This window comes from Cyprinodon variegatus, unplaced genomic scaffold (assembly GCF_000732505.1).
Source record: "Cyprinodon variegatus isolate N-32 unplaced genomic scaffold, C_variegatus-1.0 Scaffold121, whole genome shotgun sequence".
NCBI lineage: Eukaryota > Metazoa > Chordata > Actinopteri > Cyprinodontiformes > Cyprinodontidae > Cyprinodon > Cyprinodon variegatus.
Genome location: NW_015150574.1, coordinates 416,644 through 434,716, shown reverse-complemented (window position 1 = coordinate 434,716; position 18,073 = coordinate 416,644). Strand labels below are relative to the sequence as shown.

Below are 18,073 nucleotides of genomic sequence, written 5' to 3'. Positions count from 1 at the left end.
ACCATTTGTGTTTTTAAAAATGGCTGTTGTTCCAAGTATGAAAGCAATGCCTTTAATAGACTTTTGCTTTTTAGAAGGAATAAGAAAAATGGCTGATAAAGAATCAAAGGTGTTCTCTGTAAAGTTACGCCTTATGAGTGGCTCCAAAGACATGTCTTCCTTTACAATGGTGTGCTTAACTTTGAGATTTTAAAGACAATTAACTGCATTTGCATACCTTTGCAGACCGGTGGGTCCTAGAGTTCAACACCATACTGAACATGCCTTAAACATTACAAAGGTTTTTTGTGTTGGACAGGATGAAATGGTAAACATCTTAGCAAAGCAACTCTTTGCCGCACCATTTGAAATTAAAAGGATAGAAGAGTAAGGTAGATCAAAGAGGGATTTTACAATATTTCACATAATATGAATAAGGCCACATACTACAAAATACATGTTAGAACAGGTCGATGTATTTAATTTCCCTCATGCTGTTAGTGCACAGGATTACACTGACATTAGGATAAAAACTTCCCTCTGGAGCATCTTATTACTTAAGATGATCTGTGATGCTGACCGCATCATCAGCAACATGAAGGCAAAGTGGCCTGTTTTATCCAGATACCAGATACCCAGGATGCAAAAAGGATCTTATGTTTCATTTTAACCTGCTACCAGATCCTTTTGTCCAGTCACACCTGTTTTGTATGAGTAATGACAGGATGTGTAACAAAACAATGTATTTTTTTATTTCAACATACCATTTAAGGATTTAAATAATGCTGCTTGATGTAGTTTTTATGCCAGATTCATTATGTACCCAAGAATCAATTTTGAGTTTCCCTCATCCCAGACAAGAAATGGCAAGGCAAATGACTATTATTCATCTATCATCTGTAGAATCTGCAAAGTTTACAATAATGACCTCTATTGTTGATTTTTAAGTTGTTCAATGTAGGAAAACAACACTTTATATACCGATCTTTCCATTTAAGAGAAATGGTCAGCAAATATGTATATTAGGCATTTGGTTGATCCCCTATTGTTTGCCAAATCAATAACTCTGTCTCGACCTTACACCTTGACATAGCTTCACTTCTTAGCTTGGCATGGCCTTTGTGAAAAGGATGAAGCCAGGATCACGGGATCACACTTGGTCTGGTCTGGCTTATCTTTTCATTCAGCTATTGTAAAACTGGCCTGTAAGCTATATAGGCTAAAAGTTGTTGGTAGACAACAAAAAAGTTGTAAAACATACCTGATAAAAGAGTTGGTTCTCTGATGAGGGATTTGATCTAGAGGAGTGAACATGGCCTTGTCTTTACGCTTGATTTTGCCACAATGCAGTGCTTCCAGTTGCTTTGATGGGCATTGAACATGAAAGTTACATCTGTAGCGCCCCTAGTAGCTAAAAGTTGTTTGTGTTGCTTTAAAGGAGTCATCATATGAAAGTCGGACTTTTTTACAGAGATTTTACAGTTTTTTTCTTGTGGGCTCATTTAAACCAGAAATGCCTGCAAGAGCATGTTCTCCACAAAGCTCGAATATGATTCTCCTCCTATACTGAAGTCAATACTGAAGGGGTGCAACACAAGTTCAACTTGCTATCACCACTACCATCTCTTTATTACACCATAAAATGGGAATCCAACAAACAACAACCCGCCAGCAATGTAGTCAGTAACTTTTGCGCTTGTGTAACCTTTTTGATTCTTTTGTGTGTCTATTTTGTCAATAAAACTCTGTGAATAGATGTCCCAGCGCTAGTTGAGAGAGAAAAAGATAGAGACAGGAAAGAGCAAATGAAAACAGAACAGCAAAAATAGACAACACAGAGGATATACAGGACCCAGGATTGATAAAGATGTGACGCAAGCCCCAGATATTCAAAGGCACCCCAAAGAGCAGGTAGCCAACCCTCTGAAGTGCCCACCCTGCGGCAAGCCAGTCACAACCCTGAATCCGTATGACTACAGTGTTCAATAAAATTGGGGCATTAGCTTCACCAGCATGGGAGGACCCACGGCAATGATCTCTTCCCCAAGATCCTATGTGTGTGACAGTGTAATACAGCAGGTGAGGGGGAAGCATCAGAAATGGGGAGCAAAGAAGTGGGGTAGCCCACTGTAATGATCTTAGACATCTGACCCAATACTGAAAACAAAACAGGCAGTGGGAAAGTTCAATGCATTTATTTACACAAAAAGAAACCCGGCTGCTCGTCAGCTGCCGCGGACACACCGGATTTCTGGTTCTGAGTTCAGTTCGATCCAGTAGGAAGGAGCAGAATCTAAACAGGAGATTTGCCCACAGCTTGCGGCAGCAGCCACTCCCAGAGTTCAGAAGAATGAGCAGAGCTGATGCCAGCCAACGCTGAGCAGCAGCAGTATCTGTGAGGGGAAATTCAAAACCGTAGTCATAACAGAACCAGGTTACCAGACCAGAAGATCAGAGATCTGAGGAAGTACCAGAGGAGAACCAAGCCAAAGGCAGAGGACAGCTTCAAATTCGGTAAGCCGGCAGAATGCAGGAATAAGTCCAGAGCAGATCAGACTAACAGAGCAAAACAGGGGCAAAGCAAAAACTCGGAAGTTACAAAAACAGATACAGGTCAGGATCAGAATTATATATAGATGCTAGAGTTGCTCTAACCAACAGCTTGAATAATCTGGCACCAGTGAAAGGCAAACAGGCAGCATAAGTAGCAGCAGGAACCGGGTGGATCAGATGAAATGGTAATGAACAACCAGGCAAATTAGACGGGTGAATGGAGTACACAATTAAGCCAGCCATCGGCGCTAGGACCACAATGATTAAGCAATTTGCTAATGTTACATCCACCTAAATTCACATACACACAAGTTAAATTATTGTGCATGCTTTCGTGAAATAAAGAAAATGACTGAAAAGGGTTCTAAATGAGCTCAAACTAATTATCCATGAATTTAAAGTCAATTTTTCAGAACAATAGTATAAGAAGTCATATTAGGTTATGACTAATTTAAAAGAATCAAAAACTGATATGACTCATTTAAAGGAAACCCATCATATAAGAGACTAAAAAGGAAAATTACACATAACCTATAAACAATTTAAAGGTAAATCGAAGGTTTCTAAACCAGATATCACCCTCAGATTCATTTCCATCAATAGCAACACAAGCAGTCAGAATGTGCTGTCCTTGAACATAACAAGACTGCTTAAATGACTGCCTGAAAGGGTTACAATGCGTCTGCAGACCCATGCCAGTGCATGCTTCATACTCACACACCTTTAGCAGAGTGTGAGGACCTAATTCCAAGGACATCAAGGCACAGATGTACATGCAGTTCACACAAACTGTACTCTGTGGACAGTAGCCAAGGCAACGGCAGACCACTGACAAACACCTTATTGGTTTCATGGAGTGACTGTTGGCCACCGTGTCAAAGAGCATCGGGGGGGGGGCTGTTTGTGTGTGCGAGGGAGATTTCTCACTGGGCACTAATGAAAAGAATTCATCATTCTGGCTGCTGCCTCTTTATCACTGATTCCTGAAGACCACAAACAGATACACACGCCCAAAGTTATGTCTCACCATCCTTACGGGGATTTTGCAATGGCTTCCATTGATTTGCATGGCCTAACCCAGACCCTTTCCCAAACTCTACCCATTACCAATACATAGCTAATCCTAACACGTCAGTGCCTACAAGTGCAACATATTCCTGGGAAATTTTTATTACACTGTTCCCACAAGGTAACCTATACTTGGTCACTCACACACATCTAGCAAAGCCCTCTAATTGCTGCAACCAGAAAGAATGTGTGTCTGCATGGTTGGGGATCTTCTGCATGGGGGGTAGAAGATAACATATTAAAACATTCTTCCAGTTTCCTCAGATGTCAAATCGTTAAAAGACACACATAAAAACACAGAGCCAGCATATCTAAAGTGTGTGTTCTAGCATGTGAGCTCAGCATATAAAAACAAGCTAATCTGCTCATTGAGTATTCAACAAACCAAATGTTTTCCTTAGGGGGCACTTAAGAAAGTAATTATTATTCTCACTGGAGGTAACAATGATCTGGTCCTGAACCTCTCTTTTAATCTCTGCTTAGATTCTGCTCTAACCTATCTTATGGTTTATTTTTCTTTAAAAAATCAGCCTTTCCTCGATCAATATTACAAATATTTTAGATTTATAATTTTTTTGTATATACATAATACATACAGTACATAAAACATGCGATGTGTATCCATATTTTGGGATAAAGTGTAAGTCTAAAAAGTGTAATAGTGTAATCATCCTCAAGTAATATTTCTATAATATTTAACAACATTGTTTTAAAATATGTGATTCATCTACTGAACAACAGTTGGAATTATTAAAAAAAATTGAAAACTACCAATATATAAAACACAGTGCACAATAGCAGAAATGCAATCCAGGAATACACAGATAATCTGCACATGGATAAATGCACAGGTTCTGCACATTGTGACTTTACTATGACTGAGAGAGTACAGAAAGTAAAGAAAACAGGAAAATAAAGCCCATCAAAACAATTAATAATTTTTTGCACCAACTTCTAGTGGCAGCTCGCACAACCCTGGGGTGCACGCACCACACTTTGGGCATCCATGTAATAGATCATGGCATTTATAGTATTTTCTGAAGGTTAGAGTGAACCTGAAAAATTCTATAAGAATGTTTAACTTTCATCAGCTTCAGAAGTTTATGTTCCTATTATTTGAAAGTTAGCCTAAACTTTATAACTTGAGTCAAAAAATACTACACAAGTTTCATCCAGTTTGCTTGGATAATAATTGGTTCCTCTTGACAAATCTAATGTAACCAAGTCAAATTTATAAACCCTATTCCACCCATTAAACTCCCTAAAACTCTTGTCAAACATTTTCTATACGATGACCACTTCAAAACATTTACCTTGTTTTTTCTTCAACAATTTATACCAAATTCGAAACCACAGGAAGGGACATTGTCCATTTTGAAGACCCATATTTACCCGACCCTAAAGACAGATCTCATGAGATGTTGCCTCAAAAATCCCACATAGGAGTTATATCCTCAATACACCATCTATTTATAATGTGCAGAACCAAAGTCCCACACCACAGGAAAAATCATACAAAATGATAATTATCCAACTTTGCTTGGATACTTTTGATTTTTTTCTCGTGTTGTCACAGAGAACAGCATGTTTGAGGTACTGCATCAGAACATTTCCTGAGCTCACCTCACATCTTGCTTTTCTAAAGGTTTTTAAAGGCAAATTGATTTAAATGTATGTACATTTCTGTGAAAGGAAATTAATAATTAAAATTAAAAGTTCCACACACTTATACTGATATCGAAAAAATCTGTTATTTTGGTAATCCTAATGCACCTAAAACAGGAGATTTTCTGTCAGATTTAGTGTCAGAAAGAGGGGGAGATTATGCACTTTAGACCCTGAATTAATTATGCACTAGTTGTCTTTAAGACAGACATATAATCTCAATGTTGTAGTTATAAGATGGTTCATTTTATAACTAATAGAGATTAAAAAGACTTACCTTAACTGAGTCTCTGTCTGAGGAGGAAAATTAAGGAGAGACAGAAAGAGAGAAATAAAATTAATTGAAGACTGAAAACAATTTAGGTTTATGTAAAACAACCACATATGTAACAAATAAAAGACACCGAAATCAAAAAGACAAAGCAGTTTTGACCAGATAAAACACCCCAACTACTGACTCTCTCTGGTGAAGATGTGAGAATATCTTTGAATTAATTGCTCTTCTATTCCGATGACAGAATCTCCCTGAAACTTTCATGTTCATCTACAGCACTAAAGTTTTCATTTCTTTTACCTGCATTTCATTGGTCCAAAACATTTCTCTATCAAGGCTAACATATCTGCTGGCTCTTGGATTTCACAAATCTTGTGCACAAATCCTCTTGTTTACAAGATAATCATAATAATAAAACTCTTTCCAGCCATTGTAAGCACCCTAATAATAAACGCTTGCCTTTGTTCCAGTAATTCTCATGTTTTGCACTATGAAATTGTTATTTCTGAGACAAGGAACTCTCATTTTCACATGATGTTTGTATTAAACCTGTTGTTTAAAAAGATTAATGCTGCACCTTCAGATATTTATACATGTTTGTTTGTTTTTCCAGGTATTAAGCATCTTGAGGTCCATTATTCCCTTCCTGGTATCTTGATGGATTTATTTCGATGTTTACATGATGTCACACAAGGAGGAAGTGAGGTAAGGTTTTATCTTAAAATATATTCAGAGGCGAATCAACTAAACTGTATCCAAAGCTTAAAAAGCCAGAATAAAATAATCTGAGCCAATTACTCTTTTGGTTCTCCAGCATTTAGATGGATCTAATTAGAACAGATGCTCTCCCAGACAGGCTCAGTATTACTCATTGTTTAACCCACACAGAGCCAGAATTACCTCTTGTATGTTCTCCGTTGTTCTCATGGTGTTTCCTCTCATCCTTAAGTGGCAGCTGGTGACTCAGTGCTGATGATAGAGCCAGCAGGCTGGCAGTACTGGCACCCGGGGGCAGAGGGGGCTGCAGACCTGCTGGATGGGGGGTGAGCGGGACTGGAATGGCATGACCATGGGAGAGGTGCTGAGCCTGGAGCTGCTGCTGCTGATCCACATACAGACACACACATACAGACACACCCCTTACAGTTATCATGGGGAATGAAAATCTATAATATTGGCAGCAAACGTTATTTAAAGCACTTAGACTTTAACCTGACCTATGTTTCATAAAAATGTGGTTTTATGCCCTCAAAGTGTAAAACTAAATGAGAACACCCTCTTTTTGATATAAAATCCCTTCAAATGCCATATAGAATTGACTTCATAAGCAATGTTTGCACCATTAAATCCTAATCTGTTAAGTTGTCCAAGTTCTTCTTTATAATTATAACCATGACACTCTCATATGTTTCGAAACATTCTTTGAACTTTCCACACTAAGTCCGTTTGCATTTGTATGTGTGTGTTAAACTCACTCCTATAATGGCGTTGAGTTCAGCCATGGTGACCTGCTTCGCTCTTTCAACCGCCTGCACCACCTGCTGTTGATGCTAACCGAGAGAAATGAAGCAGGACGATTTAGAGAAAAATTAACTGGCAAAGAGAGAATGAGATCAGTAAAAACAGATATTTTAAATGAATATTTGTGGGGGGAAAACTTAGATCTACACTAAATTAGAATATTAAAGTACAGACCTTACTACTCTAAATTAAATCATAATTTACAACCAGGGCATCAAGCTGTTTCAAATGACTTAGAGTAACAAATGAAACCAGTTGCTCTACAGGAAACAGTTTAATAGAGGAGTAAATCTTAAAATAAATTAGGGTCTTTTGCTGATACAAGTCTAGGAAATCCCCCATTTATTATATAAAAACATGCTTTAAAATAAAATAGTGATCACTTGAAATAACCCATGTCTGTGTTTCTTTACCAGTTACAAAAAACACAAGCAACTGTGTTGAATAAACTAAATGAGCAGCTTCTCTGTTTTAGTTAAAACTGTAATCTAACATACTAACAGTGGCATGTCTGTAAAGTCACCAAATGCAGACTCTACCCTACCAGCAAGCTCAACTTATTAACTTATTAAGCACTTGAAAAAAATTATGTAAAATCAAGCAGGTGTGTCTACTCAAGTTTAAATATCAGAACTGAAACAAACGTATAGTTTGTTACCATCTTTGTAATTGTAGCAACAATGGATATAAATGTCAAACCAGAAATATATTATGCCATATATTTTCGTTTGGTGTATGATGTTCATATCATGATAGCTTTTAATAAAAATGATCATAGAGTGAGAGTCTTATACAGGCCTATCCCTAGGTGTGAGGTATAAAATAAAACAATGTCTTTTAGCAGTCTGGGAAGTGATTCCTTAACTAGTTTGACTCTTTATTAGCTAAAAATCAAGTTTTGCTTTCATAAATACATATTCTGCCAAATTCTAATAACAATCACATACAAGATAAAAATTTTCCCATAGTTTAGAATGAGCTGTTTATAAATACATAACAGTGCACCTAATGGACGATGCCATTATGTGTCGCCATCTTTGAATACGGTAGCTGAAAGGAGACAAACTTGTTTGTCTTGCATGTTCTACCTGTATATGAAGACTTGTCAGTGGAGGATAGATATAAAACACACAGTAGATAATTCTACTCGCTCTCTGAGTTGAAATGGAGTAACATCCAGACTCTTTGCCCAGAAAGAGGGAAAGGAAAATAACCATGAATAGAAAAAGAGGTTATAACTGGAAGATCAAGACAGTCTACATCAGAGTACTGTATCTTTTAACAGGTGTAGACAATTCATGAGGGAGCAAAGCATCAAAACAGATGCAGAGTTTGCAGGCTTCCTGCTGGACATGTAAGTTAATTCAATATAACAATGAAATTTAAAGTTGCCCTGTTTTCATGTTGGAACCAGGGCAGTGTTGTCCGGAAACTACTCTGTCTTCTCTTCAGTAATGAATAGTTTATTTGTTTTCCTACATTGGACAAGCTCCGTTGCAATAGTTATGATTGCCTGTTATTCTTTACAGAAGGCATACCAGTAGGCCCTTCTTTCAGCCATTTTTCTGGAAGATTTTCTATGTGATTCATTGTTTATTTTAGCTGATTTTTTAAGGGTGATGGGAGTTAATGTCTTCCCTCTAATCAGATAGAATAGACCAAAGTAATGCAAGTTTCTCATCGTAAATGATTTACTTCAGCTGAAAACATTTTTTATGCTAAAAAATATATAATATGAAAAGAATTAGGTGACGTTCTGCACTTCATTACTCAACGAGACAGTAGGAATGCAAACAGGATGTTGACTTCTCACATTAATGACGCTGTACAGCTTCTGTGGTAGTTATGCACTTAACAGCAAAGTAGCAGAGCCCTTAGTCATTGCAATTCTTTTAGCACACCACTAGATGGGAGCAAATTTTCTGCAATAGAGCTTTAATTTAGAAAATTATGGTTTGCTTTTCCAATAGAGATGAGTATTTTGTTTTTTATTGAATTTTAAAGACTGTTTAATAAGATCTTTGTGTGTCCTTCTGGTTTTTGGATTATGTTTAGGCTGATAGAACATCTCAAATATTACAGGAAAAAAGTTGCTTCCAAAAGCTTCATCACACAGTAACGAACATTTTTGTGGAGAGAAAGAGTCAGCTAGAAAGAGGGAGACAGCAAACAGAACAAAGTCGTGAAAAAGGGTAGAGAGAGGGGAAGACGGATGCAGACAGTGAGTAAGAGCAGGAAGATTCATCCAGGGACATCAAAGTAAAGCAGAGATGAAAGAGCTTATCAGGTGTGGAAATGAACCTGACCATCGAGTTAGGTTACATGTCGGTTCCCTGAGTCTAACCTACGTAGCAGAATGTGACACGCACACAGGAGAAGATTCAAAACTCTGATAAATACTTTTAATTAGCTTCCATAACATTTTCATCAATACTTCTAATATCTACAAATAAGAAATGTACATTACAAATTCAATGCTTATAAATTCTAATCATCTCTGTCATCTCAGGCCATGCAAATCTTGATTTTTGAAGAAAAACTATTTAATCTTAGGCAAACAGATCTCTACATACAGTGTTCAGTGTTTAAGTTTTCGACAATTTTTTTTTTTACATCTTGTCAAAAAATTTACACTGATATTGAATTTAATGTGAAAAAGTAAAAGATAACGTCAAATGGAAGGAAAATTAAATGATAAAAACTATTAAAATGATCACAATATTTTAATCTAATAAATCTAACAGTTCAAAAATGATCTAAAATTAGGAAAAAAAATCTTACATTTAGATTATTTACCCTTTATTTAAGTAGGTAAATAAGATGATTTGCCAATGGAATGAGCATTTTTACTCTTTAAGAAAGCTAATTACAGTAGATGTACTTGAAATAAGACAATGCAATTTTATCTTATTGTAAATGTAAATCGTTTTGCTCCATTGCCAAAGTACTTACCTCCTCAAATCAAGACAAAACATACTTATTTTGAGAAAAAAAAAAAAACTTATTTAGATTCATTTTTTGCAGTGAATAAATATAATCCCTAAATGGTTAAGCAAATACAAGAAAATTGTTGCTTGCCTACTGTGTGTATTCTAAGACCCTCTAAGCAAATACATAGAGCTCCAACTTTTGCTTTAATTACAGTTGCAGTGTTATTTAATGTTTCCCAGACATTTAAGTTTAAGAAAACAGCCAATCGATGGTAGGTTTGTAGTTGCTCCTTAATACAGGTTTATTTTGGATAAGATGACACATGAAGCAAGATGTCACATTGGATATTAGTAAGGGGCATCAAATTACAGGTAGTTGAATAATAATGAATGCTACACTGTTTTTTCTTTTTTTTTTTTCTTTTTGTTGTGTCAAATGAAAATAAGTTTGTAGCTATAAAGTTGCAAAATGAAAGAATTTTGAAAGGGTATAAACAAATATGGGTAGTAACTAGTTAGATTTACATAGGTTTCTTTAAGTAACATTTTGAAAGAAATGTACTACTATACTTTTTACTTTTACTTTTTAAAAACTTTAACTTAAAAAAATACTTTCAAGAAGTACTAGTATCATGAAGTATCACTACTCTTACTTGAGTAAAATCTTTGGTTATTCGACCCTCTGTGAGTAACTTGACTAAAATACAACAAGCTTATTTTAACCTAAAATGCAAAAGACACAGACAGACAGTTAAAAAATCACTTAAAGAGTTTATGCGGTCGATATATAATGAATATAAAATAAATCATTGGCACTGGAGGTACTTTATACAGTTGGGTCATATATACATACGCTTTAAGAAATGGTTGCATGTATTTTATGTTAGAAAAATGGGATTTTAAAAGTCTTTTTTTTTCTGCCTCTGTTTATTTTCCAAATATATATCCATTTTTATAATACCTATTATCTTTTTGCCTTAATGCAAAAGGAGTTTGCCCATAAATTTATATTATGGTCTGTCCGATTACATCATTTTCAATAGTAATACAGTTACTTGGTACTTTAGTAGTTTTTACACTTAATATAAATTTTTTTAACAGCTACTTTTTACTTTAACTTAAGCAAAAATATGTTGAAGCTGTGGTATTTTTATTTGAGTACAATCTTTTGGTACCTGCAAACCTCTGGGTATAAAGAATCTCACTAGGCTGAGTGAGCTTAGTTTATTCAGTGCAATGACTACTGAGTTGCTCTTTAATTTAAGTTTTCATTAGGTTTTCCAAAGAAATTAAGTTTAATAAATATGATGAAATGCACTTCTTTTTAGGCAATAAGAAGCATCAGATCCTGCCAACATAAGAAGTGTTGCTTTGAGATTGACTGAGTAGAATTGTAGTACCCCATGTTTAGGAAGCATGTCATTTTCAGTACAAAGTTAAATGGGAAACCATATCCTAAATAATTAATAGGTTTGAAAATAAAAACAGTGCTTCAATATAACTGATCTTATTTGGTGCATAATAATGATAATATGCAGCGTTTTTGTTGTGCATTTCATCTGCACAGTCCACAAGGCTGTGCACCAACACAAAGCAACTTCCTCTCCCTGCCTCCCCTCTCTGCAGGCCTCAGGGCTGTGTAGCAGCACCACAGTCTAATGCCATTATTCCTAATCCATCCTAAACCCTCCTAATCCATGGCTAATCTGGAGGAGAGCTTTCGGAGTTTAAACTCACTCGTCCCTGCTGTTCCCACCCCTCAACACACACACACAGGAGCACACACCTATACATACACATAGTTTGTTACTTCCTTAGAGGGAGGATTTATAACAGCAACACACACACTATAGGATTGGATAATAAACACTCGCATAAAGCACACGTTTCATACCCACCTCTGTATACGCATACAAATGAAATGTATTTCAACAAAAAAGTATTTTCTAACATGTACACTTCACTGCTGGCTCCTGCATATGTTAGTGGGAGACATTTGATAAGTTCACAGTCTATCTGCCTATCCTGAGCAGGGAGGATTAGCCTGGGATAATCTGCATGTTTGTTTGTGCATTTATGTGTGTGTCTGTATATTTTTTGTACAGTTTGCCTCAGAATCCACAATTTTCCCCCGGTCGTCTTTTCTCCCCCTCATTCTTTCTCTCACCCACCTTTTCCTTAACTCCCAGTGGCAGGAATTTTTCACTCTTACCTCTTGAGAGAGGAAAGGGATGACTTGGGCGCAGATTGCATTCAGGCGCTTGACGATCTCTGCCTGTAAGACAGAGGGACAGGCAAAGAGGACAAAATCATCAAATACACAAGGTGTCATTTTCAGGTGATTAGATGACTGAGCTTTACTATTTAGGAAAAACTAGGCATGGGTATCATTGAAAACCTCATGATTCAATTTGAGTTTTATTCATTGGGCCACAGTTCGATTAAATATCTATGTATCTGATTGAATATTTACCTAAAATCTTTGATAATGATTTTGCATAATATAACTATCCAATTGTTTAAAGAGTACCTTTTCTTCTCTACATGAATATACATACTAAACCAGTTCATATGTGGATACTTTTGAGCAATAAAATGTAAATATAGGGTAAAAAGGAAAATAAATAAGCATACTGAAATAACATTTAAGCAAGGTCGTGTAAGCCTAAACTTTTTTCTTTCTCTCTTAGAATCTGGCTTAATTCCCATCAACTGTAAAAATACTGTATTTGTAAATGCACACTTTTGTTGTGGCGCCACAAAAAAACAGTATAGTGTACAACAAGAAGGTATAGCACAACAGGACATCCATGGACTGAACAACTGACCCATCCAGGAGGTTTAAAAGGTAACATCTAGAATGCAATGCACCTCCCATTAGATGCCGACTTTACCTCTTACTGCTGTCATTGTGATCAACACTTTTATGGTGAGGTTTTGGAGGTTCATTATTGCACTGACACCTTATCAGGATCCTGGGAGCAGGAAGGAAGACCCTTTTAGAACCACTGGTCACTTTCCCATGGCATTTGACCTTGGTTTCCCCTACTTGGATTGGCCAGTGGAAAATTTGAAGCAGACCTGGTCTTGCTTGTTTCATTGTATAGCTACAATCGTATCACAACCACATCAGGGTAGCAATAAGTAATTTACTCTAATGCTCTTGGTATAACAGCTGGTGGAAGAAGTGCACACACCTCAATATTACACATATTGGCTGGTTTCAGGGAGAGTTGGGGGAAACATGTTTTTCAAGCTGTGTTTCAAATAAAAAAATGTATAGGTCACGCTCTCATTGGCAAGGTCTGGCATCAAATTGAGTAAAAAGGTGGGAGGAGGTCATGCACATCCTGCAGTGATCTTTGGAAAACAGGATACCCTCTAAATCAGGCATCCCCAACCTCGGTCCTCAAGGCCCACTGTCCTGTGGGTTTTAGAGGTTTCCCTGCTTTAACACAGCTGATTATAATGATGCAGTAGACCAAAAGCCTGTTAATCAGCTTTCAATTAAAATCAGCTGTGCTGGAGCAAGGAAACCTCTGAAACTTGCAGGACAGCGGGCCTCGAGGACTGAAGTTGGGAATGCCTGCTCTAAATGCTCTTTCCAAGCGTGACATTTTCACAATGCAACAGATTATATGTGGGGTTGTATAATTATTCCCATGAATGGTTGATCATAATTTTTCTCCAATTGTCATAAAGTAAACATAGTCAGTAAAGAATCTTTGTATATGTCTCAGACAAAACCCAGATTTTTACAGGTCTCGTTTTCAAAAAGTCAGCAAAGAAAGAAGGTGCGGCAAGGAAAATTTTCATAAATTGAAGTCCGCACAAGACAAGCGGTTGCTGAGACTGCCGGGGAATCAATAAGCATGCAAAAAAAAAAAGCTAATTTAGCTCCTGTTTTTGTAAATGAAATGCTTTGAAACATAGATTGAAATTCAGTATATTCTGAATTTAATAATAATTTAGTATTTTAGATGGGTCAATTTTAAAGACATTAAGATTAAGCAAATAATGAAATTGAAATCTTGTGATAATTGCTAAATATCTACTTGTAACTATAATTTTACTTTTATTTTAAGTTTTAAAATTAGGATTTCTATATTGACCTAAATAATCAAAATAACTAAAATAACTATAATATAAAATATCCCCAAATGATTTCTTGAAAACCCAAGGTCCACATCGACATAAAATTACAACATAAAACAATAATATTCGAAAAAGACTCACACATTTTTTTCAGAAAGACAACTGTCAATGTTGTGCCCTGACTGAAGGATGTAAAAACATTACAGACTTTTCCAGGAGCTGACCAAACGACACATGAACTTATAAATCAGGGTCCTTATATGTGCTTGAGAAGTCATTTAAAAGTCCTGATTTGTGCATTGAAAACTGATTGATAATATGATTTTAATAAAAAAAATGTTAATCACTCCATCACACCTAAGAGCTAGTATCTACATGCTACATTTCTGGAGGTTATAGTCAATCAAGAGCTTAAATAAAGAGCCCTCAACCAGTGTTTTCGTCAACGGTAAGGATGATGAAATTATTTCGTTGACGCTCCTTTTTTAACAAAAACTGACAAGCTAAACATGGACTAAAACATGACTAGTCGACTAAAACTATCACATATTGTAATGACTAAAATGCGGCTTAGACTAATAATAGTTATCGTCCTAAAGACTATGACTGAGACTTTACTCAAAGATGGCTGTCAAAAACAACACTGCCCTCAACAAAGAGCCCAATTAAAATATATCCCTAGACAGTTTAGGTGAGTACCTGATTTTATTTAGATGACTCCAGATGTCTTGCAACAAGAGGCACCAATCAATTCAAATGTTGCAGAACAAACTACGAATAACATAGAATGTTACCTAACAGTTAATCTGAAAAGTTAAACATGTATTTAAAAATTAGGATTGTACTATATGGAAATTAACTTTAATGATAATAACTGGTATCTTTATTGTGTTTAACATTTCAACATTGAACTTTCAAGATGGGAAATTTTAAACTTCAGATAATACGGTTAAAAAATCTTAAGAAAAAGAACTGTGAGGTACTTTTGTCCTTTCCTGATGCCATGTAAAGGGCAAAACTAACAATTTATCTTCACAGAAAATGAATTGCAATAAAAAAATAAGAAAAAAAACAGTGTAGCACCTACACAGTTTGGGTTATAAATGTGCCATGGAGGAAGCCAATAAAAGTCTTAAAAAAAAAAAAAAAAAGCTTTTCACAGTGAGAAAGAAACCTTTTAAGTTGTATAACTGAAGAGCTGTCACTTAAGATGCAGATTTGGATGTGGTGTCATGATCATCCGAACATGAATGAGAGTGTAAATGTTTACATCCCAAGCAAGTGTGTGCATTTAACTGTGCCGTAAGAACTGTGATTTGTCACAAGCAAAATACACAACGACTCTGCAATTATCATCACATTCATAACATGCATCACCCAAATTATTGCAGTTGGCACTACTGCAAATACCATCATTAAATTGTCTTTGAAACTACAAAAAAGCCTCAAGAGGAGAATTTGTGTGCACTAGAAATACTGTAGTGCTCCCACATAAACAAACATCATGAATGATGAAGGATGAAGCTTTCATCTGCTCCATTTTTATGAAATAATGTTAACACTCCCAACATTTTCACCCCCTCACAGTCAAGTGCATATTCGTCGGAGTACGTGAGCATCATTCCTGAGTGGGAGCAATCCATATTTGGCATTGAAATTCAGCATCAGCTTTTCCAATCAAGGTGTACTGTGCTATCTTAATAGGACTAAAAGTATTAAATATCAACACATTTTAGGTGAATACCCATTACAGCACCTATGAGAATGTCTATGTGGGCCAACATCTTCACAAAAGATGAAGTTAAGAAGTAGCTATAGACAATGTGAAATTTTAACCTACCTGTAACTTTAGGTGAGCCCCTCAAAAAGTTTGCAACAGAGACAGACTGGTTTCATAGGAAAGAAACAGCCTACAACAGCTTGCTAATTTTTTTTATATAGTTGGTCCTATAAATATTTAATAAAGCTTTAAAAAGCAAAATCCTGGGTCTTAGGTAAGATGCATGCAGCAGCTTGTGGGTCTAGTCAAGAATTGAAAGAGTTATCAAACAACTTGAAGTCAGGCAACATAGTATGCATGTGGAGGGCATTCAAAACAAAAGCAGATATACATTTGTCTGGCTTTTTAAACCAGTTCACACTGAGAGAAGATTGCAGTATGCAGAGGCGTAGCAAGAAAATTTTTATAGGGGTGGCCAGGACAACCCCAATGTGCATTGAGAGGTGGCCAAAAGCAGACATGCGCCAGAACCTCAGGGTCAATCTCCACTTTCCAACTGGAAAATGAACAAGCTCATTATCCATATTTTGCAAATAAAGACTAACTAGGTTTATGTATATATATATATATATATATATATATATATATATATATATATATATACTGCTGCCACCCTCTGTTTAAGAGAATTTTATGTACATGGGATTGCTGTAAATGGTAGGGGTGGTCAAAGGGGTGGGCAATGATAGGCTACCTCGGCCCCTGGAAATATGTAAATAAGAAATCCCTCTTAATGTCATATTGGAACCTACAGCAGGCTCATTATGAAAGTAAACGACTGTATAATTATAAAGTGTCTACGTACACAAGTTTTTCTGTCATGGTAGGTTTAAGGAAACCTTCACTTTACAGAAGAAACATGAAGTCCAAACTAAAAGTCGCCAGACTTAAGCCTCTACAAAGACAAAGGCAGTTTAAGACTTCTGCAAATTGGAGTTCCTAGATCCTGTTTCAGACTCCCATTCATTCACCTTTTGTGTGGTCAACAGTAAAAACACTATCGTAGGTAGAACAGGAACTTTGGACAGCTGTGCTGAATACAGACAGCCTTCGGATGCCATTACAAAAAGGAAAATTCACATGGATGATGCAAATCAAAACTGGGACTACCGGCTTCTAAAACATAACCCAAAATAATAAAGTTACACAAAAACGACTAAAGCTTTCCGTTACAAAACCCAAAATATATCAACATTGAGTACCGCATACGTAGCTTAGCTCTTCATTCTCATTTAAATCCCATGAGTTTAAATGATACACAGATAAAATCAGTGTAATTGGATGCGATCCATATGAAGTCCCTGCAGACATTTTTCAACAGCTTTCTTACAACGGCAGGCTTTCAGATTTGTCCTTTCATGCCTTATACATATCTTATGCAAAATCCGTCCTCATAAAACAGGGAAAATCTAAAAGCTTATAAAAACGCAGATGCCTATTGGTACTTCACAGCTGGCTGGGTTATTGAACCGAAAATATATTAAAAGATTTTTGTATGTAAAGTAACCTGTCTTCTGCTGATCTTTATGCGTACCCTATGTAAACAGCTGATAACTATAATTTCCATAGCAAAATCTTCAGATCTCGATAATTTTTTTAAATAGAATTGTAAAACACATTCAATCCAGTTGGAAACAGCCTAAGATAGTTCTCATGATTGTTTTGAAACTCATCTGATAAGAAATGTACACTGCAGAGACGTCTAGTTAGCCTGTCTGATCCCTGACAGCCATTTCTGACCACTTTCATTTCATTCTTTTAGTAAGCGGTAAAAAGAAATTGATCAGTCACCTTTTTCATTGTCACACCCGATGGCACAATATACAGATGCCCTCTTTGAACCAGCAGGGGACCAGAGTGGGTACTCCATGACATCAGATAAGGCATCTGATGTCATGGACCTCATGATCCAAATAGTAAAATAAGATTAGATTAGATGAGCTTTATTGATCTCACAGCGGAGAAATTCACTTGTCACATATTGGCATAGAAGTCAAAGAGAGTGCAAACAAAGAGGAAAAATGTGCATTAATATATAAACAATAAACAATATATATACAGTATATCCAGGTGCAAGTGTACATGTATCACACACAATGAAAAACAAAATAAAAATAAGAAATAAAAAATAAAAGTATGTACAATCATGTACAAGGTGGATTTACTTTTACGTTAAAGTGTAGTAGATAAGGAGCAACAGTGAGGTAG

At 36.1% G+C, this 18,073-nt stretch overlaps 1 protein-coding gene across 3 annotated transcripts in view; it reads right to left on the bottom strand.

The window, feature by feature from the left end:
* The window catches only part of LOC107085289 (transducin-like enhancer protein 4), a 62,500-nt gene that overhangs the window by 25,944 nt on the left and 18,483 nt on the right, over positions 1-18,073 (bottom strand). For 2 of the 3 annotated variants that reach the window (XM_015375540.1, XM_015375542.1), the window contains exons 5-8: positions 12,203-12,265; positions 7,015-7,089; positions 6,440-6,641; positions 5,543-5,559 (exon numbers count right to left, since the gene is read on the bottom strand). In XM_015375540.1, the coding sequence (XP_015231026.1) occupies positions 5,543-5,559; positions 6,440-6,641; positions 7,015-7,089; positions 12,203-12,265 (357 nt within the window). The remainder of the gene's footprint in view (positions 1-5,542; positions 5,560-6,439; positions 6,642-7,014; positions 7,090-12,202; positions 12,266-18,073) is intronic. The other variant, XM_015375541.1, reaches the window with a different exon arrangement.